The following is a 27,819-nucleotide window of genomic DNA, read 5'->3' as shown; positions in this document are numbered from 1 at the left end:
CCATGAGGACTTGGGAGAGGGTCTAGCGGAACCGCCTCTGGTGCTCACCCCTTGCGGACGCGTCCCCAGGAGAAGGGTTCCCAGGGCTGCCCGGCCGTTCCCCCAGCGAATTTGAGCTCTAGATACTTGCCCTTCGGGAAAAGGGGACCTTCCCAGCTCCCCGGTTTCTCGCGGGTCAGGGGCCCCTCGCCGCGCCCACTCCCGGAGCCGCCCTCCCCGCGGACGATAACAACCCAGGGCCCCGGGCGCGGGCGCAGCAGCTGCGCGATGGAGGCGGCCCCTGGAGGGTCCCCGGCCCCAGCGGTGGAGGCGCCCGCGCCCCAGCCGGAGGCGCAGACCCTGGAGCCCCGCTCGGTGAGCGCAAAGCGAGGGGAAGCCAGAGGGGAGCTGTGGGCAGCCCCGCGGAGAGAGGGGGCGCGGGGCAGAGGGGCGCCGGGGACCCTGAGGGCGTCTGATCGCGGCCCTTTATCCAGCCAGAGGGAGCCCCGCAGGGTCCTCGCCTGAACCGCCCCAGTGGGGGTGGCCGTTGAGAGCCCAGTGACTGAGGCTATTCGGGAGCCCCAAAGACAACAGCACGCGAAACAGCCTGAGACAAGTTCAACTGCTCAGGCAGGACCCGGCCGGGCGGGCCTCCTGATCCCCGTCTAGGCTCTCGCCCCCCACCTTCCGGTCCGGGTCTTCCCAGAGATCCCCTGCACCCTGGGCCTGAGGCAGCAGCCTTCCTTCCCCGACCCCAGGCAGGTGGTGTGGGCTGGGCCACCTTCTCCAACCCTGGCCTTGCCCTGGCACCAGGCTCTGTTTCGAGAGATGGCCCCCAGCCATGTCTTTTCTGGCTACCAGGCCCCAGAGTGAGGGCAGAGGGCAGGTGGGGACCCAGGGGTGGCGGGGCTGGCTGGGGCTCATGCCACAAGGGTGGGTGTGTTGGAGTTGGTGTCTGCTGAATGCAAAATCCCCTGCGGCTCCAAATGAAGCCCCCCCCCCCCCCCTGCCTGTGGCTTCACCTCACCACCAGCTCAACTCCACACCCTCCTCCCAGGCACCTCAGAGCAAAGGATTGTGGCCCCCCAGAAAGAAAGTCCCATAAGGAGGCTCCCTGAGGACTCTCATTTTCCAGTGAAAGTGAGAAATTCAGGGTGAGATGGATGGCAAGAGGGAAGCCAACACTGCCAATGCAGTGGCAGCATTTCATTCTCAGAACAACCCTGTGAGGTTGTACTACCTCCAGCTAAAATGTGAGGAAACCGAAACAGCCCCGGAAAGTAACTGGCCCTGGGTCACACAGCTAGAAACGGCAGGCGCGGAACGGGACTCTGAGCGTGTCTAATGCTAAGACTTGTGCTCCGCCAACTGTGAAGGGTTTATGATTTAAGTGCATAAAACTGTCAAGATTCCAAAACCATATATCATGTACCTAGTTTCCGCTGGAATTTTTTTTCCCCTTTCAAATGCCATGTGCCAGAAACTTGCCAGACATATTTAGGGGGAAACAAAATTCCCATTATGGAGAGGAGGGGGCAGGAGGGCTGTGACGGTGGATTCTGCCTGTTGTTAACAGTTTTCTGGAAGTTGAAATAATGTTCAAGTCAGAAAAGGAGGCCACATCCTGCTTCGTGTATGGTTTTCTTCTGTGGGCAGAAAGAGTGTGCAAAGGGTATGATAAACTCTTATCTAGGAAGACCTTCCCTTCCAAAGGGCCCATCTGGGTGTCCTGCAAGATACCAAAATGGGTGAAGTCACAGTCTTCTCCACTCCCCCACCCATCCTCAAGCAAAGGACGAGGAAGAAGAATTCCCAGCACCTTTCAGAGAAATGGCACTTTACACAGTGTTCTTGTGGCATTGATTCCTTCAACAAATACTAGTATATACCAAGCATCTGCCACATGTCAAGCATTGCTTTGGGTACTGGAGACATGGTGGTGAATAGGTCATCTCTCAGAGAACTTATAAGTGCAGTTGGAAAACAGACTTTGGTGGCCAGGAAAGGCTTCTCTGAGGAGATGACCTTTAGGCTTAGACTTGAATGGAAGTGCAGAGGCCCTGGGGCAGCAACAGGCATGGTCACTTTTGAGGAATAGGACTGAGAGCAGAAGCAGGGGAGCCACTGAGGAGGCTCTCACTGATGGATTAGACAGGGGAATGGGGAAAGGGGAATCGAGGTGACTCCTGGGTCTGTGGCCTGAGCTGCTGGATGGACATGGGGGTCATTTAATGCAATGGGGACAACAGGGTTAGGAGTTGGTTGAAACAATGGGATGGAAGCCAGAAACTGTGTGTTTGACCATACTAAGTTGCAATGCCTGTTAGACAACCACATAGGGTTGTGAGTAGTCAGTCGAATATTTGAGTCTGGAGTGTGCTGGATAGCTTAGGGCTTGCAAATTGTATATATACACACACACACATTGGGCTTATAAACATTACTTCATTTCAGTGGTGGATTGGTAAACAGTCTCTCCAGAAAAAAAAAAAAAAAAGCTCTGATTTGTACTGTTGGCTGATTACAGTGGTGTAAATACCCTCACCATGAATGATTTCAGGCTACTGGTCATTCAACAACGGGCTGCAGGAGTCCTGACCATTTAACAATCAGCTCCCAGAGCCATGACCACATTTGCTTATCAAAACAGCCCTGTGATGTCGGCAGGACTTTTCCATTTGACGGATAAGGCTTAGAGAGGGAAAGTGGTTTATTCAAGGTCACACAGGGAGCTGGTGTGGAAGTTGGGGGTCTCCTGACCCCCAGTTCACTCAGGCTTGTTGACTCAGAAAATAAAACAACCAGGAAGCACTAAGGGGGAAATATAAGGAAGAACTTCCCCCTGGAAAAGTTTAGAGATAGGGACCTCGGGATGCTTATGGAAGTCATGGGGTGTGGGGAGCTGTTGTGTGTCTATGAAGGTGGGGCTTAGCTCCTGTGTCTCCCCCAGGACAGAAGAGCTGGTCGCCTCTCATTCTGTACGAAGGTTTGCTATGGCATTGGCGGCGTCCCCAATCAGGTGGCCTCCAGCGCCACGGCCTTTTACCTGCAGCTCTTCCTGCTAGATGTGGCACAGGTGAGTGTGGGCAGCAGCCCGGGGCCCCCTATTCCCATCTTCCTTAGTGTCTGGTCCTTCCACCCCCACCTGATCCATAACAGATAGCACCTTTGACCTAAGCCTGACAAAAAGCTAAGGATATTTATTGTGGGTTGTTTGTACTGGAAAATGGGAAACAATGTGAATGCCCACCAATATAGAAGCAGTTGAGTAATAACTTGTACTATCTCCATATAATGGACTATCATGTGGCCATTTAAAGAATGGGTTAGAATCAGCGGTTCTCAACCTGTGGGTCGCGACCCCTTTGGAGGTCAAACGACCCTTTCACAGGGGTCGCCTAAGACCATCCTGCATATCAGATATTTACATTATGATTCATAAGAGTAGCAACATTACAGTTATGAAGTAGCATCGAAAATAATTTTATGGTTGGGTCACAACATAAGGAACTGTATTTAAAGGGCCAGAAGGTTGAGAACCACTGGGTTAGATCAATACCAGTTGACGTAGAGGGATTTCCATGATGCACTATCAAGTGAGAAAAGTTAGTTTTAGAGAAGAATATACAAAATGATCCTATTTTAGCAAAACAAAGACATGCCCCATATATGTATATTCATGAGTATATGTGTGTATGTGTCAGTACATGATCTATAATAATAAAAGTGTAATATGCTAATTAGACCGCACAGCCGAACAACCTTCCGGACATCCTTCCAGACAACCTTCTGGACGAAGCCAGGGCTGCGAGGGCTGAGCCCCCTTGTACGAATTTCGTGCATCAGGCTTCTAGTTAAAAATAAGCATGGAGAAAATGTACAGGAAATTACACCAGACTATTAATGTTGGCTATAGGAGGGAATGGTGGAGGATAGAGAGCAGGCAAAAAATGTTTTTTTAAATAGGTATTCATTATTTTTAAAAAATATTTTTTTATTGATTTCAGAGAGGAAGGAGGGGGAGAGAAAAATGGAAACATCAGTGATGAAAGAAAATCATTAATTGGCTGCCTCCTACACACCCCTTACTGGGGATTGAGCCCCAACCCCGGGCATGTGCCCTGACCGGGAATGGAACTGTGACCTCCTGGTTCATAGGTCGACACTGAACCACTGAGCACGCCAGCTGGGTGGTATTCATGGTTTTTTAAGTGACACTGATATGGTTGCATTTATATAAGATTATATAAATTGCAAATGTATATCAATGCATGAAAGGATGATCATCAAAATGCTTCTGGCGTTGTCTCAGGATGGTGGGATTTCAGATGAGCTTTGCTCAATATTTTTCTGTACTGTTTGAATGTCTTTATAGTGAGTGTATCATTTATGTAATCAGAAAAATTAAAACAAATTTATTGCGAGACAAAAATCTACCTGTGACTGTCAGCCTGGGCGCATCCTTCTTGCACTGAGCACCTCAGGTGAGGCTCCCTAGTGTCTTCTCCAGAAGTGAGTGGGCATGAGTAACAATGGAGACGTGCCTGTACGTGGCTGTCGGCTCCCTCCCACGCTTCTCGCACGTGCACAGATATGTCCTGAGCGCCTTCTGGATTAGTGTTCTGGGGAGCAGGCTGAATGGACCTTACACTCTGGCCCCAGCCAGGTTCCCAGATCCCCCTCCTGGTGGGTGGGCAGGCCTGGACACCCTCTCTGACTCTGCCAGTCCCTGGCTATCCCCTCCCTTGTCATTGCAGATCCCTGCTGCCCAGGTGTCACTTGTCCTGTTTGGAGGGAGGGTGTCGGGAGCAGCTGCTGACCCTGTGGCTGGGTTCTTCATCAGCAGAAGCAGGAGGACAGGGTCTGGACGACTCATGCCCTGGTGAGCAGCCCCATGGTCCTTGAGGTCCCTGTGATTGTCATAGCCCTGCTTCTTAGTAGAAAACCCTGTGGATGGTTAGAGGACAAGACGGGACAGCGGGTGATAGGACTGGACAGTAGGTGACAGTACCGGGCTGGGCCAGACCATCATGCAGGAGTCAGAGACATTCCTGGGGATGTTCCCTCACCAGATGGCGCAGGTAGACAAAGCCTCCAAGACTCCCAGGCCTGGCCCAGGGTCTCCGTGAGGCCAGGGAAGGTCTTGCAGAGTAGGTCCGACTCCTGTGCTCCAGGGTCCTTGCGGGGGGGGGGGGGGGGGGGGGGGAATGGCACCACCAAGCACCCGTGTCCTAGCCAGAGTCCAGCCCCCGTCCTGATACCTCAGGTCCCCCCCCCCCCAACACGGCTCCCACCCTGAGAGGCCCACCCAGGGCTGAGGCCCAGGGGGGTGAGGTGGCCCCAGGCCCGGTTTGGTGGGCATCCCACCCCCGTGTGCTCCCACAGGGTGCTGGGCTGCATGCCCTTCACCGCCTTGGCTTACTTCTTCCTGTGGTACCTGCCCCCCTTCACCAACCTCCGAGGCCTTTGGTACATGACCTTCTACTGCCTCTTCCAGGCTCTGTCCACGGTAAGCCGGGCCGCCTTCCCGGGCCTGGGCCCCTGGAACCCCACTGCTGGCACGTGGTCACTGTGAAGCGAGAGTGTCCTGGGTCGGGTGTCAGGAGGACCCTCCCCGCCCCCCCCCCAACCCCCCTCCTGCACCTGCTCCCAGCCCCGGCCATCTCCTGGAGCTCCTCCGCCCACTGGGCTCTGGGCTGGTGCTCTGGCCTGAAGGGATCCGTGGCTGGGACAGGGCGTCCACGGGGTGGTCTGGGCGGAGGGGGGCGTCCTCTAAGCTCCGGGCGCCCCAGTTCTTCCAGGTGCCCTACACGGCGCTCACCATGCTGCTGACGCCCAGCCCCCGGGAGCGGGACTCCGCCACCGCCTACCGTGAGTGCGCGCGGCGGGTGGAGGGTGGCGCCGGCCCCGGGCTGCAAGCTCGGTCCCCTGAGCGCTCCTCGCTGTGACCCAGGGATGACCATGGAGATGGCGGGGACGCTGCTGGGAGCTGCGGCCCACGGACTCATCGTGTCCGGGGCCCACGGTCCCCACAGTTGCGAGGACGCCGAGTTCCCGGGGCCGGGCGCCGTCTCCCCCCACGCGGTGAGTGCTCCCCGGACCCGTGCGTCCTCCCACCAGACCCTCTGCCCCGGGGGTTTCTCACCGTGAACACCTTCAGCGCATCCGGAGGGGAGGAGGCAGGCCCCAGGCAGGGGCAGGGAGAGGGCAGGGGGCATGGGGTCCCTGCGGAGCTCTGGGCAGAGCCCTCCTGGGGGGCCTCCCACCCCCGGGTGAAAGGAGAAGGGAATCCTCCCGGGAGGTGGGGTATGGGGGGGGGGGGCTGTGTCTCCTTCAGCCATCAGGTTCTCCATTGGCCCCATTAAGCAAATGACACCCCGACCCCCAGGACCGTAGGAATCATCCTCTAATCCTCCCTCTCCCTCAGCCCAGCCCATTGCCAAATCCTGCCATGTTTCAGGACAACACTCTTCTGCATCCACGCCAGGTCCTGGCGCTGCCTCACAGCCCCTGCCCTTCACCTGGGGGTGAGGGAGGGCGGGGAGAGAGGGCCGAGAACCCACCCCCAAAGGCACATTCAGGCGCCTTTGGCGGCTCCAGCTCTGTTATCCCATCGACTCCACCTACAAAACAAATGAATTCATAGATAAAAGCATCGAGAAGTTCCAGACAGCGACCGCAGAGCAGGTCCCCGAGTGCAGGTCCTTCTGAGTGTGGGGCCCTGTGCAGCTGTGCTGACCCGCACCAGAAGCCCTCCCTCCCCTCCCCCGCCCCCCCCTACCACCCAGGCAGCTTCTGTCTCTTTTCTTTTTTTAAAATATATTTTATTGATTTTTTACAGAGTACAGAGAGGAAGAGAGAAAGATAGTTAAAAACATCGATGAGAGAGAAACAAAGATCAGCTGCCTCCCGCACATCTCCTACTGGGGATGTGCCACAGCCCAGGTACATGCCCTTGACCAGAATCGAACCTGGGACCCTTCAGTCTGCAAGCTGACGCTCTATCCACTGAGCCAAACCGGTTTCGGCAGCTTCTGTCTCTTTTCTGACATTTATCTGGGTCAGCCCGCATCACACTGTAACTTGTGCTCATGCATCTGTCTTCCTCCCACACTCCAAGCCCCTCACTGTGGATGCTCAGGGGTCACTTATCAGGGTCTGGCATAGAGAATCAGCAACAATGAATGCTTGTTTTAAAATGAGAGGGAGAGAGAGAGAGAGAGAGAGAGAGAGAGAGAGAGAGAGAGAACTCAGATCCTCAGACCCTGGTGCATGGCTGCATGCAGGAGGCACAGGGTCAGCAGAAGGTCCATCCTGGCCCTTAGCTCTCCCCCTCCTACTGGGCTCACTGGGAGGAGTACCCAGTATTCTTGGACTTGGGCTGAGGGTCCCCCTGCTCCCATTGGGCGGCGCCCTGCCCCTGGGTGTCCTCCCTCCGTGGGTGGGAGACATCACCCCACCCCAGCTCTGTCCTGTTCCACAGACTTGTCTCTACTCCGTTGCAGCCGCCGCGGTCGCTGTGACTTACCCCGTGTGCGGTGGTTTGCTCTGCTTGGGGGTGAAGGAGCGGCCAGGTACAGAGGTGCAGGCAGAAGCTGGGGGCAGGGCTGCTCGTGGGCCTGGGTTTTGGTTTGGAACTCTGCCAAGTCCAGATGTCACCTTCCTGTGTTGCAGACCCCTCTGCCCCAGCCTCCAGCCAGGGCATCAGCTTCCTGGCTGGGCTGGGCCTCATTGTCCGGCACCCGCCCTACCTGAAGCTGGTGATCTCCTTCCTGTTCATCTCAGCAGCCGTCCAGGTACCTCTGGCCAGGCGCATCCCCCCTGGCTTGGTTCCAGCCGCACTGAGCTTGCGTGGGTTCAGGTTCAGCCTCTCATCCACTGCATCACAGTTAGGCTTGAGTGGTAATAGGGAGAGAGCAGCAGCTGGGGTGTGGCCCAGAGAAGGTGGTGCTGGGAGGAGAGAGATCTAGATAGAGCTCCTGGGAATGAGGAGGGTCAGGGCCCAGACACCAGGAACACTGTCTGGATGGTGAAGTGCACCCAATCTTAGCTGTGCGAGGGGGGCGGTAGACTAGCACATTGTTTGCGGGTAGTTTTTATCGCGCGCTAACAGGTGGCGCGGGCCATTTTTGCTAATTTTTTTGCGCAAATGGCAACGTTCAGTAAAATTACGATAACTTTAGTTGACGTATTTATACGTTACCCGCATTCTACCGCTAGTCTATAAAAAACGTATTAATACGTGTCCCGCGCTCTACTACACTGGTAGGACGTATAAATACGTAAATCGTGTAAACACGTTTCCCGCATACAATGTGCTAGGAGTGGTGTTTCTGCCTGTGTCAGGGATAAGCAACCTTTGTAGGGACAGGGACTGCACGATGGCAGCACCAACCAGGGTTCAAGGTCCCAAAAGGGAGGCCAGGCCTTGCTCTTGCCTTCTGAAGTCCTGCCGTTCCTGCACGCACCCACCTCCCGTCACCCTCCTCAGGTGGAGCAGAGCTACCTGGTCCTGTTCTGTACACACGCCTCCCAGCTACATGACCACGTCCAGAGCCTGGTGCTAACCATCCTGGTGAGGAGACCTGGGTGACACGTGTGGTCCCTGACATGACATGTGTGGCCAGAGTTCTGGGGGGCAACATTCTGGACCCACATTCCGGCAGAGGAACTGGGGCCAGGGTCATACAGTTCATAGCCGCTGGTTCCAAACCAGGAGGCAACATGGAGGCCGGGCATCCCACCTACAAGCCAGGGCTGTGAGAACCTGGGCAGAGGCGCCGGCCGCTTGGCCCGCTGGGCCTGGGCCGGGCTGTGATGGTTCTGTCTGTCCACAGGTCTCAGCTGTGCTGAGCACCCCGCTGTGGGAGTGGGTTCTGCAGCGATTTGGGAAGAGGGTGTCGGCCTTCGGGATCTGTGTGAGTGAGGCAGGAAGCCAGGTTGGAGTTGGGTTGGGGGAGGCTGACCTTGGAGCCGGAGCCTCCTGGGGGCCGGCCGGTCGATCTGTGTCTGTCTCCCCAGGTGATGGTGCCTTTTGTAATCCTGTTGGCTGCTGTGCCCACAGCCCCCGTGGCATACGTCGTGGCCTTTGTGTCTGGCGTGAGCATTGCTCTGTCCTTGCTGCTACCCTGGTATGCTGCGCGAGGGGAAGGGAACGTGGGGGCTTCATGTCCTTCCTGATGCGTCTGCCCTCCTTCATGTCAACCTGGTGCCCCGGGCCCCTCGTGCCCAGCCTGTGCTGGGGAGCCACTCTCCCACTGGCAGGGATGGAGGCCACCCGCTCCGTCCTGGGAGCCCTCCTAAAAGAGCACCAGCAGCAGGCACGGTGGGCAGCCGGGGTGGGGGTGTAGAGGTGCGGGTGGAATACAAACACACAGTGCCTGGCGCTGTGTGGGCCAGTCCTGGCCCTGGGTAGTGAGGACTCAGGGATGACCCTGACTTGGTCTCTGCCCCCAGAGAGCTTGCAGGCTGGTGGCTGTCCAGGGGGGTCAGGGGGTAACTCTGCAGCCCCGCCCCCAGGTCCATGCTCCCAGACGTGGTGGATGACTTCCAGCTGCAGCACCAGCATGGCCCTGGCATAGAGACCATCTTCTACTCGTCCTACGTCTTCTTCACGAAGCTCTCGGGCGCAGGGGCTCTGGGCATCTCCACGCTCAGTCTTGAGTGAGTCCCAGAGCTGGGCTGTGGCAGGGGCACAAAAGACCAGCTGGGTGGGAGGAGGGCAGAGTCCCCCACCCCAGCCAACCCCGGGGACCGGGACCGAGAGTGCGGGGCAGACACCTCCTCAGCTGGCTCTGGGAGTGTGACTGAAAGGGGCCTTTCTTGAGGGCCATAGCCCTCCTGAAGCCTCAGCCCCCCACATTCTCACTTCTCTCTGAACTCCTCCAGCCCATTCCCTCAACACTCCCTTCCAGCCTGGCTAGGCTGATCTGGCCAGGAAATGAATCCAAGTTTCAGGAGAGTGTGGAGGCGGGGGATCTGGGACACCTCCCCCAGGGAGCCAGGCTCAGGAGGGTCTGGGCTGGATGATGGGATGGTGTTTCTCCAGGTTTGCGGGGTATGAGGCAGGAGCCTGCAAGCAGGCAGAGCAGGTGGTGGTGACCCTCAAGGTCCTCATCGGTGCTGTGCCCACCTGCATGATCCTCACCGGTCTTTGCATCCTCATGGTTGGCCCCGGTCCAAAGGTGCCAAGCCAGGACTCCTCTCACCAGCTGAGCCTTCGAAGGTGGGCACCCCATGCACACGGGTACACACAGATAGCTACCAGCACCCCCGGAGGCACACAGAAGTGTGCCGATGTGAGACCAACCAGTCCGCAGATCTCCTGGCAGTGCTTACACCACTGAACAATCCTGCCTTTGGAGACTCTGCCTTAGCTTCAGTGACGCCATCTAAATTTTCTTCTGCTGCTCAGTCTCTCTTGATAACCAGTAGGATGGTGGTATGGGAGGGCTCCCTTGTTCACCCCTATTCCTTTTGCTCTCCATAATCCCGGGCACCTCTTCCACTTGCTTGATCCCGAGCACCTCTTGTGCTTGCTGACTCCTATAGCTGTCCTCCTGCCAACCCTACCACCCCACTCCCATACTGCCTTCAAGTTCCAGATCCACACCCCTGGCTCTCATTTGGATAGCTCCACCTGACGTCCCACAACCATTGCAGTCAGTCTTAATGATCCCCCAAAGGAATTCATGGTCTTGTCCCAGTCAGCTCCACCACCCTCCCGTCTGGGAGCCGAAACCTGGGGATGGATGGATGGATCATCTTCCACTCCTACCCCCCTCCCCCTGCCCCCGACAGGCTGTGCTGAGAGCTCTCTGAGCCTTGCCCTTCCCCCTCCCAGAGCACTGGTTCCACTGCAGGGAGGATCTGCTCACTGTCCGGCTTTCCCCGTAGACTGTGGGGACCTTGAGGCCATATCTTTGTGTTTATTCATTTTTATGTCCTAAGAGCCTAGCACAGAGCCCGAGGCCAAGCAGGTGCTGCAGGATCAACATGGTCCCGCACACTTTTTCATGAGCACATGTCCACATCTTTGTAGATGCTCATGCACTCACATGTACACACAGAGGATCACACGGGGGAGACAGGAAGTGACATCATCATCCACCCCTCATCCCTCAGCATGGCTGGTCTCAAGACTCCAGCCAAGTAATGCTGACCTCACGGGCTACACTCAGGGAGTGACACGGCTGCTTGATGGGACTTGGGGAAACAGCTTGTGGCTTTATTCACGCGGGGTTGGGGGTGTGTGTGAGGGGAGGAGTTGCTAGAAGACAAGAACAGCCACTGACACCTCCACGGGGCCGGCAGGGCAGACCCCCCTCCCTCATCCTCTTGGGCTTCTCCCCTTCCCGCAGGAGGACCAGCTACAGCCTCGCTGCAAGTTAAAGCTTCGTGAGCCCAAGCGCAGGAGCCGCACCGTCTGGGTTCAAAGTCCCCGTCTCGTCTCAGCCGTTTAGAACCCCCACTTCGCAGCGTGCACGTGACCTTTTCCCTGGGCTATGGCGCCTTCAGTGACCTCTCCAGAAGGGACTGGCCTGGGGTCCACCTGTCTTTTCTTACCTGTTGACCACAGACCATTTCAGATAAACCTGTGCCCCTGACTACCCGGCTCCAGGTGACGTTTGACCTGGAAAGCATCCCAATAGCAGCTTGTCCTGCAAAAAAAGGAAGCCTCAGCCAGCCTGGCCTGCAGACTCCCCAGCCACCTGCTGACCTGACAGGACAGACACACAGACAGCCCCTTTGTTTTTCCTGATGCCCCAGTGGACATCTGAGAGAGAGACTGACAGACGTCACACGAATGGGCAGAGTGGGGATGTTGTTAGGACAGACAGATGCAGGGAGGCCGGCAGACCCCAGGGGAGAGAAGGGGACAGCAGTGGGGATGAGGAGGAGCAGGGCACGGGGTGTTCTCAAGCCTTTCTGTCGGGCTGATGACTGTTCCCAGAGGTGGGCACAGACTGTCCAGCCACCAGAGATGGATCATTTTCATGAACAGTCGTTATTTTTGTGGGAATATTTTTTTCTGAACTTTCATAAAAAGTACAGGAACCACCATTTTCTAGAAGCCATATCTTTAAAAAAGATCCACTGAGGTTTATTTTTTTCAATAAACAAAAAAACCGCATTAAAGGGTTTGTCTTCTACTGAGTCAGTCAAGTGTGATGGCGGGCAGCCCCCCATCATCCCTCGGCCCAGGGCTAGGCTCCCTTCCACTGCCTCTTCGGGCCTTTGGCGGCCTCTTAGGTGAGAGACCCCGTAGGCTGCCAGAACTCAGACTCACGCACAGATGCTCGTCAGAGCTCGGTTTAAGCCTCTGGCTTCCTCCACAGACAGGGAGCTGACCTCCCAGTGAGAGCGCAGAATGTTAAAGGTATTACATATGTCCTTATTTTCCCCCATCGACCCCCTCCAGCCCATCCCCGTGCCCTTACCACCCCTGTCTGCATCCATGGGTTATGCATATATGCATACAAGGTCTTTGGTTGATTACCTCCCACCCACCCTCCCTTACCTTCCCTCCAAGATTCCGTACTCTGTTCCCTGCTTCCATGTCTCTGGATCCATTCGGTTCATCAGTTTATTTTGTTAATTAGATTCCATATATGAATGAGATCATGTGATACTTGTCTTTCTCTGACTTATTTCACTTAGCATAATACTCTCCAGGTCCCTCCATACTGTCTCAAAGGGTAAGAGATTCTTCTTTTACTGCTGCATAGTATTCCACATGGTATAAATGAACCTCAACTTTTTTATCCACTCATCTACTAATGATGTGCTACATTTTATATCACCTACATTTCCCAGGGTGCAGTCTCAAGGAGCAGCTATACGGCAGCAGGGAACAGCCTTGGGGACCAGGGGTTAGATCTCAGAGATAGGGCCATCATGGGCTGGCCAAAAGGTATCCTACCATTTCTCCCTCACAGCCACACTATGAAGCGGGAACTAGTGTTCTCTTATTCAGATGAGGAAACAGGCTTAGAGAGCTTAAGCCGCTTGTCTATGGCGGTGGTAGATGGTCTTGAACCTCATATAGTTCTTAAATTAGGTGGTTGGTGGTTCATTTCACCAGGTTCCTTTCTGGTGACATATCCACCAGAGGAAGAAATACAGACAACATACACAAATATAAAATCAAGAATATTTCTGTATAACAGCAATGATCACAAAGAAAATACCATCAAAACATTCACAACAGCTGCATCAACCATGAGTGATTTTTTTAAAAATATATTTTATTGATTTTTTACAGAGAGGAAGGGAGAGAGATAGAGAGTTAGAAACATCAATGAGAGAGAAACATCGATCAGCTGCCTCCTGCACACCCCCTACTGGGGATGTGCCCGCAACCCAGGTACATGCCCTTGACCGGAATCGAACCTGGGACCCTTCAGTCCGCAGGCCGACGCTCTATCCACTGAGCCAATCCGGTCTCGGCCCATGAGTGATTTTAGTGAAGACTGACCAGTGAAACGCTGACTGTAACATACACCTTGAGGCACACACCTTGAACTTACTATGGGGTCCCCCAGCCCCCTCGTTAAGCTTCACAGTATGTGCTTTCATCCCACCCGGAAAATGGAGCCAGGCCTCAGACTATCCTCAGACATTGCTCTCAGGCAACTGAGTACAGACAAGTGGCCTCCTCTTCCATTATCCCACCAGCTCTCTAATGCATCTGAACCACAAAATGGGCCCTTGCTTCTTTCCTATCCCAGCTCCATCTTCATAAACTGTAACAGACAGGAGTCCCCAAGGGTGCAAAATATTTCTTTCCAGATAATTTTAAAGGCAATGGAAAAAAATGACCATGTGCTAATGGAGCTTCTATGGCTGAAACAAGGGTCTGCAGATGTGATGACTAGCCACACAGACCGATTGGTTATGCTGCAATAAATGAAATTTATAATGTGTCTGAAGGCAGTAAGGAGTGCTGTGTTTGTCTAGAGTTGGGATCAGGGCTCTTTCCACTCTACTAAGCTGGCCCTTTAGCCCTTATTTATAATAACTGGTACTTTTTAGGGCTATCCCAGATTCAGTGAAATTTCCACCTTTCTGAAATATTTTCTCTCACAAACTCTATGCTAGTCTCTAAAACTTGACTAAAGGAAAAGAAAAATACCAAAATTAAAGCTACAATTTAAGAGTCGAGGCCGGCAGCAGGAGAGGATTTTCCTGGAAGGCTTACTGCTAGAATCCCTAGCGGTTCCAGGCGACCTGCAGCTTCCCCCGAGTCAGAGGGCCCAGTCCGCCTTCAGAGAGCAAAGAAAACAAAAACTCAAGGAGCATCTGTTAAAAAGAAAAACTCTTTTTGCATACAAACAGGAAAATCAGAAATTCTCCAGTAGAAACGAGGAAATGATGGCATCTGAGGGTCTGGTCCAAGAAGAGAGAAAAAGTTCTGAAACTTAAGACAAAAATGGCCAATAAAGAAAATGTCCATAGACCTACAAGGAGCAAAAATAATGTAACAATGGGAAAAAATTATATTCCGTTAAAATCTTCTAATGAATTAACCAATTCAACTACAGCCACTGATACATATAACTTGGGGAATAATCAAACTCTGCAGTTGTTACCAATTACAAATGATCGCCAAGGTCAACGTATGACATTAAGCCAAGCGTTTCACATTAAAAACAGTAATTGAAAGAAACAAGTAACTACAGAAAAACCAAAGCAAGATGCTAACGTGCTCAAGAAACCTGTGCTTGGATCTTATCATGGCCAAATTGTTCAATCTAAGGTTAATTCATTTAGAAAACCTGTACAAGTCAAAGATGAGCATTCTGCAATAACAAAGAAACTTTCAACTCCTATCTCTAAGGCCACAAAACACCAGCCTATAAACACCAGCAGTGTAACAGCAAAAAGTCACAGAGCCTCAAATATGATGACTACAACTAAATTTGTGAGGGCTACATCTCAGAATGAACAACTTTTATGTTCTCCTATTAGAAGTCACCACAGTAATACTCATAATACCCAGGACTACCTGAAACAAGGCATTGCCAATGTTACATATGGAAAGGGTCTCATGAGAAAGAATTACTACAATTAAATACAGTTTTATCTAGTGTCAAAACCATTTCTTCTCAGGAAGTAAAAAGAAATAAGACAGTATCAAGAAGCATCACATCTGAAATGATAGCCAGGCCTGCTTCATCTTCTAATATCAAACAGATAGAAACGTCAAAAACCATTGAGCAGTGCAGACAAAAGCAACTATCAATAGAAGGGCTCAGCCCAAAGAAACCGTAGAAGAAAGAACAGCTTGTCTGAGTGAGTGGAGAGCTAGCAAAGGAAAAATGTTGAGAAGGCCTCCTAGCTCAGTAATAACCCAGCCTGAAGCTGAAGGACAGAATGAAAAACCAATTGGGTCATTTTGGACTACCCTGGCAGAAGAAGAAGAACAAAGATTATTTACTGAAAAAGTAAACAAGACATTTTCTGAATGCCTAAACCTGATTAATGAGAGATGCCCCAAAGAAGAAGTATTAAACATACTGAATGACCTGATTAAAAATATTCCAGATGCCAAAAAAATTGTTAAGTATTGGATATGCCTTGCATGTGTTGAACCACTCACAAGTTCTATTGAAAATATTATCTCAGTCTTTGAGAAGGCCATTCTGGCAGGAGCTCAGCCTATTGAAGAAATGCGACATGCAATTGCAGATATTCTAACAATGAAGAGTCAAGAAAAAGTTAAATTTGGAGAAAATCTTGAGGAGGCTTGTGCAACCAAGGAAAAAATCCAAGAAGTCAACATTGAAGATACTGGTGTTAATCTAGAGTCAGGAAAACCTGAAATGGAAAATAAACATCATAGAAATGTGGTATTTCAAGATTGTAAAAAAGAGCAAGTACACAAAACAAAAGATCCAACCAATGATGTTAAAACCCCCAACACAGAAACTAGGGAGGGTTGCTTAATTAAATATAATGTGTCTACTACACCATGCCTTAGACTTCGCCTGTCCTTGGCATTGTACTAGTAACATCAGCACACACCCAAGAGGGGTCTAGAAGGGTCAAAGCACTGAAATGTCCTTTGAAATCTGCCCGGGGCCAGTTTTTAGGAGTATCCGGACCTTAGTCAGCCAGAATTTTCTAGGGAAGCAACAGAGTTAGGTTTACATTCTGGGAGGTCCATCCTGTTCTAGGGAGCAGAGCGGGGGAGGGAGGGAGCAGTCAGTGGCTTTTTTCTTCCTTTGAGCTCTGTAGATTTCTGCTGGTTTGGGCTAAGAAGAATATGCTGGAGGATATGCACTCCTTATCCTCATCTTTAAGCCAAGAGAAAGATCTATCACAGTGCTGAGGTACCTTTTAAGTGCTTCTAAGACAGCTTCAACACAGCTCTGGGCTGGGACAGAAAGCCTCAGAGAAACCATAAAACACAATCCATAGGGCACCATTACATTGTCTTGTTCTGGGAATTCCGCCTTCAGACAAAACCACACCTCATGAATACATAAGCAAGCACTTTCTGAGCCATCTAACAAAGGCTGCGCTCTGAGAGCCTCATTCTGGGGAAGATGGAGAAGTGGCCGAGCCAACCAGGCAAGCGCTTACCTCTGTGTGACAGTGTGAGAGGGGAGAGCCCACAGTGGAAAACAGATCTTGTTTGTAATGGTCTCATCTGAAAAGCTATGCAGCAAATACTCTACAAACAAGTATCAGCCTAGATGGTTGGAATAGCTGGTGGCATCTAAACGCTGGGCTGTACGTTCTCCAAAGACTTCAAGACAAGGACCAGAATCAAGACTCTGAGACAAAGAGTCTCTGAAGATATTTGACCTGGAGCTGCCATCTCTGATGAGTATTTCCTGTGTGGCTGTAAAAGTTAATGGGATGAAGCCTTCACTATCAGCAGAGAGAAGGATCCAGCGGGAGTCTGCAAAGTAAAATGAACACATAGGCAATTTAGGATATTTCCTCTTATTCCACTAGGAAAAACAACAAATATGACTTTTTGGGGGGAAGAATTTAGTAGTTGATAATATTAAGCCTGATCACCACGAGACTTTAGAGAATGGGGAGATGGAAGGACTGTTACGGAGGGTCTGGTAATATGGCAGGAAGAGGATGCGGAGGACTTAGGCAGAGCTAAAGGACATACACTTTTCACTCCGGCTGGGCATTTATTACTCAGTGGTATGCATCTGGGCTTCTGCCTGCACGCACGGTAGGGGTTGTGTGTGGAGTGTCCCTACCTTACCTACATGCTCTTAATCAGTTTCTCCAGAAAATATGTGAGGTTGGGAACAGCCACTCTTATGGAGGAACCTTCTCTACTCTTTAGATCCATACCAACCTCTGGACACCCAAGGAGGCAAAAATGACTAGAGCTAGACTAGAATGGCCCAGAACATCCTGAATGGCTAGTTCCAGGATAGCGAGGGCCATCAGCATGCCTGGACCTTCTCTGGCTCTTTCAAGTCTATAGTGTCTTAACCTTTTGACCTTGTAATTTCACTTCTGAAAATCTATACTTTCCAAAAACAACATGTAAAATAGAGAGGTTTTCATTAATGTTATTTATAATGGGCCAACACTGGAACCCACCAAAATGTCAAAGAAAATATAGCAGCCCAGCTAGTGTTGCTCAGTGGTTGAGTGTTGACCTATGAGCCTAGAGGTCACAGTTCAATTCCCGGTCAGGGCACATGCCCAGGTTGCAGGCTCCATCCCCAGTGTGGGGCCGTGCAGGAAGTAGCCAATCAATGATTCTCTCTCATCACTGATGTTTCTCTCTCTCTCTCTCCGTTTCCCTTCCTCTCTGAAATCAATAAAAACATATTAAAAAAAGAAAAAAATATATAGTCCTAGCTGGTTTGGCTTAGTGGATAGAGCGTCAGCCTGCGGACCGAAGGCTCCCGGGTTCGATTCCAGTCAAGTGCCTAAGAAAACCAAAACCTGATGGAACGTGGACATGACTCAGTCCCTCACCATCCAGAAGTGTCCCTCATGCCCGTATGTTTGCTGCACATTAAAACAACCCCTTTCAGAAATACTCTGCAATGTTGCTATGATCTTCATGTTCTAGTGCAACAGGTATACATGAGGTTTTTATGTCATTTCCTTGCAGTTGTTATACAGGGTGGGGCAAAAGTAGGTTTACAGCTATGATTACTCAACACAGTTCATTCTTGTATTATTACTTACTCATTATTGCATTATTTTCAATACGACCAACTGAAAACCTACTTTTGCCCCACCCTGTATATGGCTTTGTAACTTTTTTCTAGTTTTTCATGTATACAGTTAGGTTTTTCAGCTAGGCGATAAGTTCCTTAAGGGCAGAACACATATTTTCCATGTGTCTGGTGTAACAGGCCTGGGTATGCGGCAGGCAATTAATAGTAGTTGTTAACTATCTGGAGAATCACGGGACGATCAGTACACATCATTTTCATTGCCAGTGAAAGTAACAAAACAGACGGTGGAAGGAGGGTGCTGGGCAGGGTTGGTTTCTGATTTTACCTACCATGCAGCATTTCAACAAGAGCGAGGCCGAAAGTCTGCTGCACTGTACTGAGCCTCAGCTTGCCACTGCAGAGAAGCACGTCTCTTTTTTCAACAACAGATTCTACAGAATAACGTTTCTTCAAATACAAAAAAAGTTGTTAAGCCAATTGCAGAAGCAATGGAGTTAACATTTCTTTAGAAAGTGTAAATCGTTTTTAAAAATCCTTATCTAGTACCACTATCAATTAGACTTCAGTTTTATGTCAGGAGCTTTTTGCTCTATTATTTAACACAACTAAAGGGTCAGACCAGAACACAACCCCTAATTTACTTTTCCTAGAACTTTGTCACTAGGAACTGGCTGTCCTAGGACCTGACTAATAACACTACAGGTGATGGACGGCAGCCTAAGAGACACATCTGATGGTGAGGAACAGGTGCCTGGCTATTTTAGTTATAACTCACTAAACTTAATGCTCTCTTTATTGGGGGGAAAAATGCCAAGAAAGACTGCCCTAAGGATCTGCACAAGTAAACAAACTGGTCAAAATTCACTTCGTTTAGAAAACGTACAAATAAAAATGATTATTAAAGTCTTATTAAACATTAACTCTTTAAAATTGGTTTCAAATATCCCTAGATATAGAAAATATAAAATAATTACAGTTCTAATTTAAGATATATTAAGAGTCCAAAGGTATAATCATAGAATAAAAAATATAACTTCTAATTATATGTTATTTGCAACAATAACTTCCTGTAAGCATTTGAAGAAGAGTTTTATAATTTCAACGATAGAAGATAAACTGTACTACATTGGTGGAAGAATAAACAACTAAAAGAGCATGTCTACTTTTAACATTTTAAATATTAATAAATTATAAAGGCCAGAAACAACTAATCATTTATTTGAATTCTATGAAAAATGTCACTTTGGAAATTACAGGAGAAACTCTTCCTTGCCATTGATTATTTTGCCTTTTTTCTCATTACAAAAGGGATATATCCTCAATATAGAGTAAAACATAAATTTATAATGTGGAAAGTAAAGTCCCATCCAGAGGTAATTATTGATAACAGCTTGGTTCAATCAGTTCATTATAAACTGAGAAACTGAAGAACTGAAAAGGCAAAATACCCCATATTTCTTTTACTCAAAATATATAGAATTTCACATTTACAAATGTTTACAAAAGAAAAAATATGTTATTATTTGGTAGAAGAAATATAGACTTACTTAAAACTAACTCTGTGATTTTCTCTAAGGGTTCAATTATGCAGAATTTTTACTTTCAACATTAATTATTCCTATATTGGTTACATTCCCTTCCTCCCCTCAGTGAGCAAATATTACTTTCGTAATTAGGGAAAAAAAATACTGTGCAGATGTAGAAAAAGAAAAAAGCTCTATATACTGATATGGAGAATTCTTTTTTTTTTTTTAATTGATTTTTTTTTACAGAGAGGAAGGGAGAGAGATAGAGAGTTAGAAACATAGATGAGAGAGAAACATCGATCAGCTGCCTCCTGCATGCCTCCTACTGGGGATCGAGCCCACAACCCAAGCATATGCCCTTGACCAGAATTGAACCCAGGACCCTTCAGTCCACAGGCTGACACTCTATCCACTGAGCCAAACCAGCTAGGGCGATATGGAGAATTCTTGAGGATATATTATTAAATGGAAAAAGAAAGATGCAAAACACTGGATATAATGCCTTACACTTTGTGTAAAAGAGGAAATAAAAATATATAGTGTCCTGGCCAGTTTGGCTCAGTGGATAGAGAGCATCGGCCCACAGACTGAAAAAGAGTTCTAGGTTCGATTCTGGTCAGGGGCGTGTACCTTGGTTGCGGGCTTGATCCTCAGTGGGGGCATGCAGGAGGCAGCTGATAGATGTTTCTCTCTCATCCATGTTTCTAACTCTCTATCCCTCTTCCCCTCCTCTCTGTAAAAATCAATAAAATACATTAAAAAAAAATATATATATATATATAGTAAGATCTACTAGTATCTGCATAAAGAAATAAAAATAAAAATGTTAATTATAGGAGGTGAGGGGAACAGATTGCACAGAGATGGGTTGAGAGTAAGACTTCCCAGTATATATCTATCTTTTTATTAAATTGTTTCCCTTTTTAAACAGGTAAATGAATTAACTATTCAAAAAGAGGAAAAAAGGGGGGGATAAAAAAAAGAAAAAGAAAGGAGGGGGATTTTTAAAAAGTGGAATCTAAATTTCACATCTATAAATACTATTTAAAAACTAAAAAACTTTTTTACAGAAAACTTCAGGTATTTATATAAAACCATTTAAATAACTGCTTTAGCTAAAGACAATGTAACAAAAATCCTCTCATGTCGTAAGTGTTTCCCTCCACGTCCTGCGTGGTTCAGGGTTCGGGTCTGGAAGAGGAGCCGCACAACAAATGAAAAAGAAAAGACACGAGATAATTTGGGAATATTGGGGGACCAGGCGGGCGAGTCCAACTCAAGAGGACTTCTAACTCTCAGAAAATAGAAGTGGTCCATACACAAAAATTTAATTAAAGACTGAAAATGTAAATGTAGGCCCTGGCCAGGTAGCTGTTGGTTTGATACCGGGTCAGGGCACATACAAGAAGCAACCAATTAATGCATAAATAAGTGGAACAACAAATTAATGTTACTCTCTCTCTCAAATCAATTAAAAAACACAAATGTAAAAAGCAAAATAATAAAATATTGCAAGCGCCCTGGCCGGTTTTTCTCAGTGGATAGCGCCTCAGCCTTTGGACTGAAGGGTCCTAGGTTCGATTCCAGTCAAGGGCATGTACCTCGATGCAGGCTTGATCCCCAGCTTTGGTCAGGATTCATGTGGGAGGCAACCAATAGGTGTCTCTCTCTCACATAGATATTTCTCATTCTCTGTCTCTCCCTGTCCCTTCCATGCTCTCTAAAAATCAATGGAAAAATATCTTCAAGCGAGGATTAAATAAATAAATAAATAAATAGGTAAATAAATAAAATATATTGCAAGAAAATCTAGACATTACATGCATATTAATTTGTATAATATACAAAAACTTCTTGTAAACTGATAACTCAATAGGGAAAAAATGAGCAATAGGTAACTCATTCATTGGCCCCAGAACATGAAGACCTATGTACTCAAATTCACTAACAGTAAAGGGAAAAAGAAATTAATAAAAGTGAAATACTATTTCACATTTATCACATTCATGAGGATGTGAGGAAAAGGTTGCTGGTGAGCATGTAATGACACATTGTTAAGTAAAAATCTTTGAAAGGCAATCTGGCAAGTTTTTTTAAAAGTAGAAACATATATTCAAATTGCATTCCTGTTTCTGGGAACCAACCCAATAGAAACAAAAGTAGGAAAACAAATGGATACATACAAGAGTACTATTGCAGCACTAAGCAACTGAAAACAAAGTGAATGTCCATCAACAGGGAACGCCTGAATAAACAGCATACTCTCAGCATGAAGTAAAGAGTACACCATATACCCTATTTCTATAAAACAATAACCACCCCTAAACCTATATATCGCTTGTACCTATGTATCTATTTATGCAAAGAACTGTGTAAGATTATGAGTATGAATTACACCATGGAAGGATTCACATTAAGCTGCTAGTTAAGTGGGGAGGAGCAGAGGTCAGTTCCATAGGGAACGAAAGTGTTCATGATAAAGCAGTGGTTCTCAACCTTCTGGCCCTTTAAATATAGTTCTTCATGTTGTGACCCAACCATAAAATTATTTTTGATGCTACTTCATAACTGTAATGTTGCTACTGTTATGAATCGTAATGTAAATATCTGGTATGCAGAATGGTCTTAGGCGACCCCTGTGAAAGGGTCGTTCGACCGCCAAAGGGGTCGCGACCCACAGGCTGAGAACCGCTGTGATAAAGTGACAGGATGCTATTTATGTAATACTACGTTTGCATATGCATGCATAAATAGATGCATTGACATTTCTTATAAATGGAAGAGGGTCTGCACTGCATAAGAAAAAAGTTTCACAATGAAATAGCACAACTAAAAAAATTTTTTTTCTAAATATGAACTGATAGAATAAGTGCAATCATTCATGTTTTCACACCATGCACATGATAAAAATCAGTGTATCCTGGTATGCGTGTCCATGTGGTTGGCAGGCAACCAACCTGTAAAGGTGTAACAGCTTGCCTGTAACATAACATGCCCAGTTCAATTTAAACACAATCTTTCACGACCATTTTTCTGGCAGTGACTACTGGATGCGGGAGCTTATGTATAGCGGTAGCTCCTGAAGGAGGAATTACCTGGTAGGAGATGTGGACGTAAGGCAGATCCTGAGAGAGCGGATACACTGGAGAGGACTTCTTTCCATTGTGTAGGAAGTCTGTGAGTTCAGAGAGACTTCGCTGTACTTCCATCAGTTTCCTAGATAAAATTTCCAGTTCCTTAGAGAGCTGACAAGTTTCCTTTTCCCGCTGTAAGTTCTTTCTTGGAGGGAGATTAAGAGGGCCCAGGGTGCTGGTGTAGTCTGGTGTGCTGCTGGGTTTGGGCAGTGTCGCTGACCCGTCAACAGGCTCGGCCTCTAGAGTTTCCAGGGCTATGGAATCATCACATACACTGGATGGAGGGCGTTCGATTTCTTTAATAAAAGTACTTCCAGGCCTTTCACCTTGACTACTGCTATTAGCTGTTAACGAGAGTCCTGTGTTTTGGTGACACATATCTGGGGAAAGACTCTCAATTGGCTTTTTCCTCTCTGCTTTATTTAACAGAGCACTGAGGGTAGTATAGCCACTCTGGGTTTCGCTCACTGTTACTGGAAACTCCTCTTTCAACGTTACTTCTCTAACAGTCAAGCGAATGACATACTCATCAGACTTTGAAGAAGGAAGAAATGTCGAATCAGTGGATTTTTGTTTTCCTATCAAAATTAATAATAATTTATCTGTCAAGAAACATATGCCTTTTGGTCTCTCACTACCCTCTAATTGAATTTGCTGGATGTTTGGCATAACCGCTGGAATGACAGAATAGATAAAAATTGTATTACAAGTATTGGAAGCCACGGCTACAACCTTTGCTTTCAGATTAAATGCTATTAGATCAGGAACCAGAATGCCTGGAATGGTGACTTTTTTGACCTGGGTCACCACTTGCGCAAAGGTCACAAGAATCAAATGTGAAGAATCCAGATCGGTTCCTGCCAAGTAATTCTTTTTTCTTAGACAAATGAGGGCATTGCTCTCAGGCTCAGATCTATTGAAACGTATATGAGTTAGATCCAGAGGATCTGAACCGGAAGAAGAAAAGGGAGACACTGATGTGTCGGAATTGGTTCCACAAGAGGCTGCCCCTTTATCCACGGAGGGCATCGCATCAATAACCGGAGACGTATACAGACAAGTGTCTTCACTGCTGGGTGGAACGCCAAATGTTTCAGCTGCATTTAAGCCACAAATCTTACCTATTGGAAGTTCAGTGGCTAGGACGACCTGTGAGTCCACAGCGGCCCCGATGGAGCGCACGTCGCTGCGCACATCCAATACCGGGCAGAAGGAGCACCGCTGAAGCGTCTTCTGAGCACTGTCCCAAATGTAAGAATGCAGGCTGCTGCCTACGGCCACCAGCAGCCGCTGGCCATCCTGGGTCCAGCACGCACAGTGAATGAGGCCCTGGGCGCTGCCGTCCGCTTTTACTCGGGAGTCACCACAGTGCACGTTATGGACAATGGAGACATCCCGTGCAGTCAGCACCGTCAGAACAGCACTTTGTGGGTGCCACACACAGCCTTGGGGAAGGACAGGGCGCGATTCTCTAATCTCGCAGGTCTGAGACATCAGCGGCTTGCTTGTTCCCGTGGTATCGGGACACAGCTGCCACACAGTGACATGCTGCTTGTGCTGGACAGCGAGCAGAGGGGGCGTGTCAGCTATCCCAGGTGGGGCCCACGACACCCCATACACATGCTCAAATTGCCCAATGACCTTCGAGTCCCCAAACTTGGCCTCTCCACGCTGAAGCTGTACATCAGTCAGGACTACCTGCTTCCCATCGGTCCAGACAAGGCCGTGAACTGGGTGTATTGCTTGATACAATGCATTCAGCCCACTCCTGAGAAGTTTTCCTTTTCCCAACTCCATCCTTTCTGATAAAGGTCATCTGAAATAATTAAAAAGAAAAGCTACATCCTGAGACTGTAATCAGAGAAATCCAGAATATAGGACATGTTTCAAGACAACTGGCTTAGACGTTTCACGGGTCAGTATTGTGAGAGGATAAAAGGATAGGAGGAGTGTGGCAGGTTCACAGAGACTACTGAGCCAAACAAACAAACGCAACATATAATCTTTGGATCTTAAATTGAGGAAATAAAATTTTCTACAAATATATATATATATATATTTGTAGAACTGGGGAAATTAGAATATGGAATGGATATTAGATAATATTGTAGAGTTAATAATTTTCCTAAGTGTGACCATGGTACTGTGGTTATGTAGGAAAATGTCTTTATTGTTAAGATAATGTATGTTGAAGTATTTGGGATAAAGTGTCATAATGCCTACAACTTGCTTTCAAATGCTTTAGAAAACAAACAAAACCCTCCCCCCAAAATATGTATCAAAAAACATATGTATGTACATACTTGGTGTATATATAGAGAGAGCGCTAAAGCAAATGTAGCAAAATGTTAGTAATTGCTGAATTCAGATTGAGACTATGTCAGTATTCATGGGATTTTGAACTTTTAGGCTAGAAAAGTTTCAAATTAAAAAGTTGAGAAAAGTCTCCATCATCTAATTTCTATTCTCCTTTCACTGCCAATTCAATAAATAAATGATATTCACGACTCAATGGCCTTTATCTCTATACTGAAAGGACACTCAAAAGTCACCACTGCTATTTCTACTTCATCATTTTCAAATAGCACTTAATTTTCAGAATAGTTTCACATTCCCGATTGCATTTGCTCCTTGCAACAATCCTTCACAATAATGTAAACCAGGCTAGGCAAGTATTACTTTCAAATTTTTCATTCTTAAGGTCCCCCCCCCCCCAGACATTTAGATTACTAAAGTACATGCTCACTGCTATGGAATTCAAACAAACCAGAGGCGTCTAAAGTAAAACAAAATGTTTCCTCCAACTCCTCTTGACTACTGCCACCACCCTGTCCCCCAAATCTTAAGTCCTTGAAAAAAAGCACTGTTAACAATTTGGTGTATAGCCTTTGAATCTGTTAAAGAAATATGTGTATATTTCTTTATACATATATATGATTTTATATGTGCTACATTTTAAAAATCCTCACTGGAGAATACGATTATTAATTTTTTAGAGAGAGGGGAAGGAACAGGGAGCAGAGGAGAGAGGGAGTGGAGGAGAGAGGGAGAGAGAAACATCTATGCGAGAGGAACATCCATTGGTTGCCTTCTGTACCCGCAACCTAGGTATGTGCAACCTTTTTGGTGCATGAGTCCAGTCCAACCAAATGAGCCACACCGTCCAGGACTAAATTTTTTCTTTTGGACAAAAATGGGGTATAAGTCAGAGTTCCCAGATATTAACAACAGAAACCACTCTGGTTAACTTAAGCAAAATAAAATAATAATAATAATAATCATCATCATCATCATCATATCATCATCATCATCATATCATCATCATCATCATCATCATCATCATCATCATATCATCATCATCATCATCATATCATCATCATCATCATCATCTCAAGAACCAGGCTCAGAAAACAGGCTGCTAGGCACGATAAACCACGGCTGCCCCTCTCTCTAGTCAGCTGAGACTCTAACTTCTCAGCAGCTGAGAATCAACTTCACTGCCCCTTCACCGGATGGCAATGCTTCACAGTCAGAACTCCTGTAGGCTGAGCTCAGTTCACAGACCCTTTGCTCTAGCAACCAGGGGGGAGAGAGTCTCCCCACAAAAAGCCAAGAGGCCAAAAGCTGAAACGACCTTCAGGAGGCCTCCAATTATTTGGTATTTTGTAAAATATTTACACTTTCCTCCACTCTTCCCGCCCCACCCCCCCCTCCAGGTGCGTGGTCTTGGCCTTTCTCTCTCCTACCCTCCAAGGGCCCTTCCTTTTTTCCTCTATAACTTGTCTCCTGAGCCCAGGCAGCCCAGCTGGCTCACCTTTTATACCTGTTACTTTCTAAGCAAACTTTCGCTTGTGTTTGGGGGAAAAAGAATTAACACACAGGAAAGGTATATTCACACACAAAGAAAATTCTGATTACACACCTCCAGACTTTCCCACGCAGTTTTGGTTAAACTTTTTCAATCACACCTTACAATTTTGTATCGCGTTGTTGTTGTTTTTTTCACTTAACATTATATATTAGCATCTTCCCATATTATTTAAAAGTTTTGTAAATTATCTTTATAGGCCACTTAATATTCACTCGGTGAAGGTGCATAATTTCGCTCACTGCGGAGACACCCGGTTGCAGCCCCCTTGAGCCTATTATAAATGACGCTTTATAAAGACCTTTATGCATAAAGCATTTTCTTCTTTCGGATGGTCACTTTAGGATATATTCCCTGAAATGTCACTCACAGGTCACGGGGAATATATTCACTCCTTTGAACGCACCCGCGGCTCCTCCGCATCCACTAACCCCCGCACGCCGGCCCCCACCGTTCTGCCCATCCTGCCCGCACGCCTGAGTGTCTTTCACCGTCTCCCACGGGCCAGCCCCTCCACCAACCACCCCGCCCACCCACAGGCTCCCCACACCCGCCAGGCTGGGCAACAGCGGACACAAAGCACCTTTGGACTCACTGCCCCGCAGTCAACCAGCTTCCCCGGAGCCGCCCCAACTCACCCAACGCGGTTCCAAAGTCCGCAGCGGGTACCGGAAGCATCGACTCCAAGGCCTCTGATAGGTGAGATGGTCGGGCAAAGCTCGGGAACGCCGCCAGCCTATTGGTTTTTATGTGTGTCGCGTTAGGAGAGGGTCTTTTCCACTGACCAATGAGCTCGGGCTTTTCCGCAGAGATCTCTGGGAGTTGTAGTTCAGGTGAAAATCCTTACTGTAAGCCTCACGCAATTTCTTTTAAGAGGGTTATCGCCTTTCCTCACTTCTTATCGGTTTTCTTAGTCTAAGAAGGAGTCCAGGGGCCCTAAAGTCAAGACGGTTTCTTAAGTATTTTGGGGGGAGATGGGGAGTCAGGGATGGGAAGGGGTTGAGGATCTATTTAAACTACAAAATTTTCTCAGAAAAATGTTGCGGGGTTTGTTTTTCTTGAAAAATGTTCTTATCTGTACACAAAATATTGTGCATCCCATTGAAGCCACTCCACTGACCTGTTCCAGTTACACACCC

At 48.0% G+C, this 27,819-nt stretch overlaps 2 protein-coding genes and 1 pseudogene across 6 annotated transcripts; 2 read left to right on the top strand and 1 right to left on the bottom strand.

The window, feature by feature from the left end:
* Positions 1-252: 252 nt before the first annotated feature.
* MFSD2B (MFSD2 lysolipid transporter B, sphingolipid) lies at positions 253-13,051 on the top strand. The gene is made up of 14 exons (XM_059660446.1): positions 253-354; positions 2,930-3,055; positions 4,737-4,861; positions 5,365-5,488; positions 5,772-5,850; positions 5,933-6,063; positions 7,463-7,553; positions 7,654-7,775; positions 8,471-8,554; positions 8,817-8,897; positions 9,001-9,110; positions 9,499-9,642; positions 10,028-10,204; positions 11,340-13,051. Exons 1-14 carry the CDS (start codon positions 268-270, stop codon positions 11,368-11,370), a joined length of 1,512 nt encoding a protein of 503 aa, XP_059516429.1. The 5' UTR covers positions 253-267; the 3' UTR covers positions 11,371-13,051.
* LOC132213725 (cytoskeleton-associated protein 2-like) lies at positions 12,150-15,989 on the top strand (annotated as a pseudogene).
* On the bottom strand, positions 13,205-27,581 carry WDCP (WD repeat and coiled coil containing). Of its 5 annotated transcripts, none has more exons than XM_059660440.1 (4): positions 27,319-27,577; positions 22,774-24,628; positions 18,482-18,599; positions 13,205-16,888 (listed from the first exon to the last, which is right to left on the bottom strand). In XM_059660440.1, exons 2-4 carry the CDS (start codon positions 24,607-24,609, stop codon positions 16,671-16,673), a joined length of 2,172 nt encoding a protein of 723 aa, XP_059516423.1. In that variant the 5' UTR covers positions 24,610-24,628; positions 27,319-27,577; the 3' UTR covers positions 13,205-16,670. The 5 variants fall into 5 exon arrangements, with proteins under 5 accessions (XP_059516423.1, XP_059516424.1, XP_059516426.1 ...); XM_059660441.1 differs by having other exon boundaries at positions 27,264-27,334; XM_059660443.1 differs by lacking the exon at positions 27,319-27,577 and adding an exon at positions 27,051-27,154.
* Between the last annotated feature and the right edge of the window lie 238 nt (positions 27,582-27,819).

This window comes from Myotis daubentonii, chromosome 12, assembly GCF_963259705.1.
Source record: "Myotis daubentonii chromosome 12, mMyoDau2.1, whole genome shotgun sequence".
Lineage (NCBI taxonomy): Eukaryota > Metazoa > Chordata > Mammalia > Chiroptera > Vespertilionidae > Myotis > Myotis daubentonii.
Note: the sequence above shows the minus strand (reverse complement) of the source record. Positions and strands in the feature narration are given on the sequence as shown.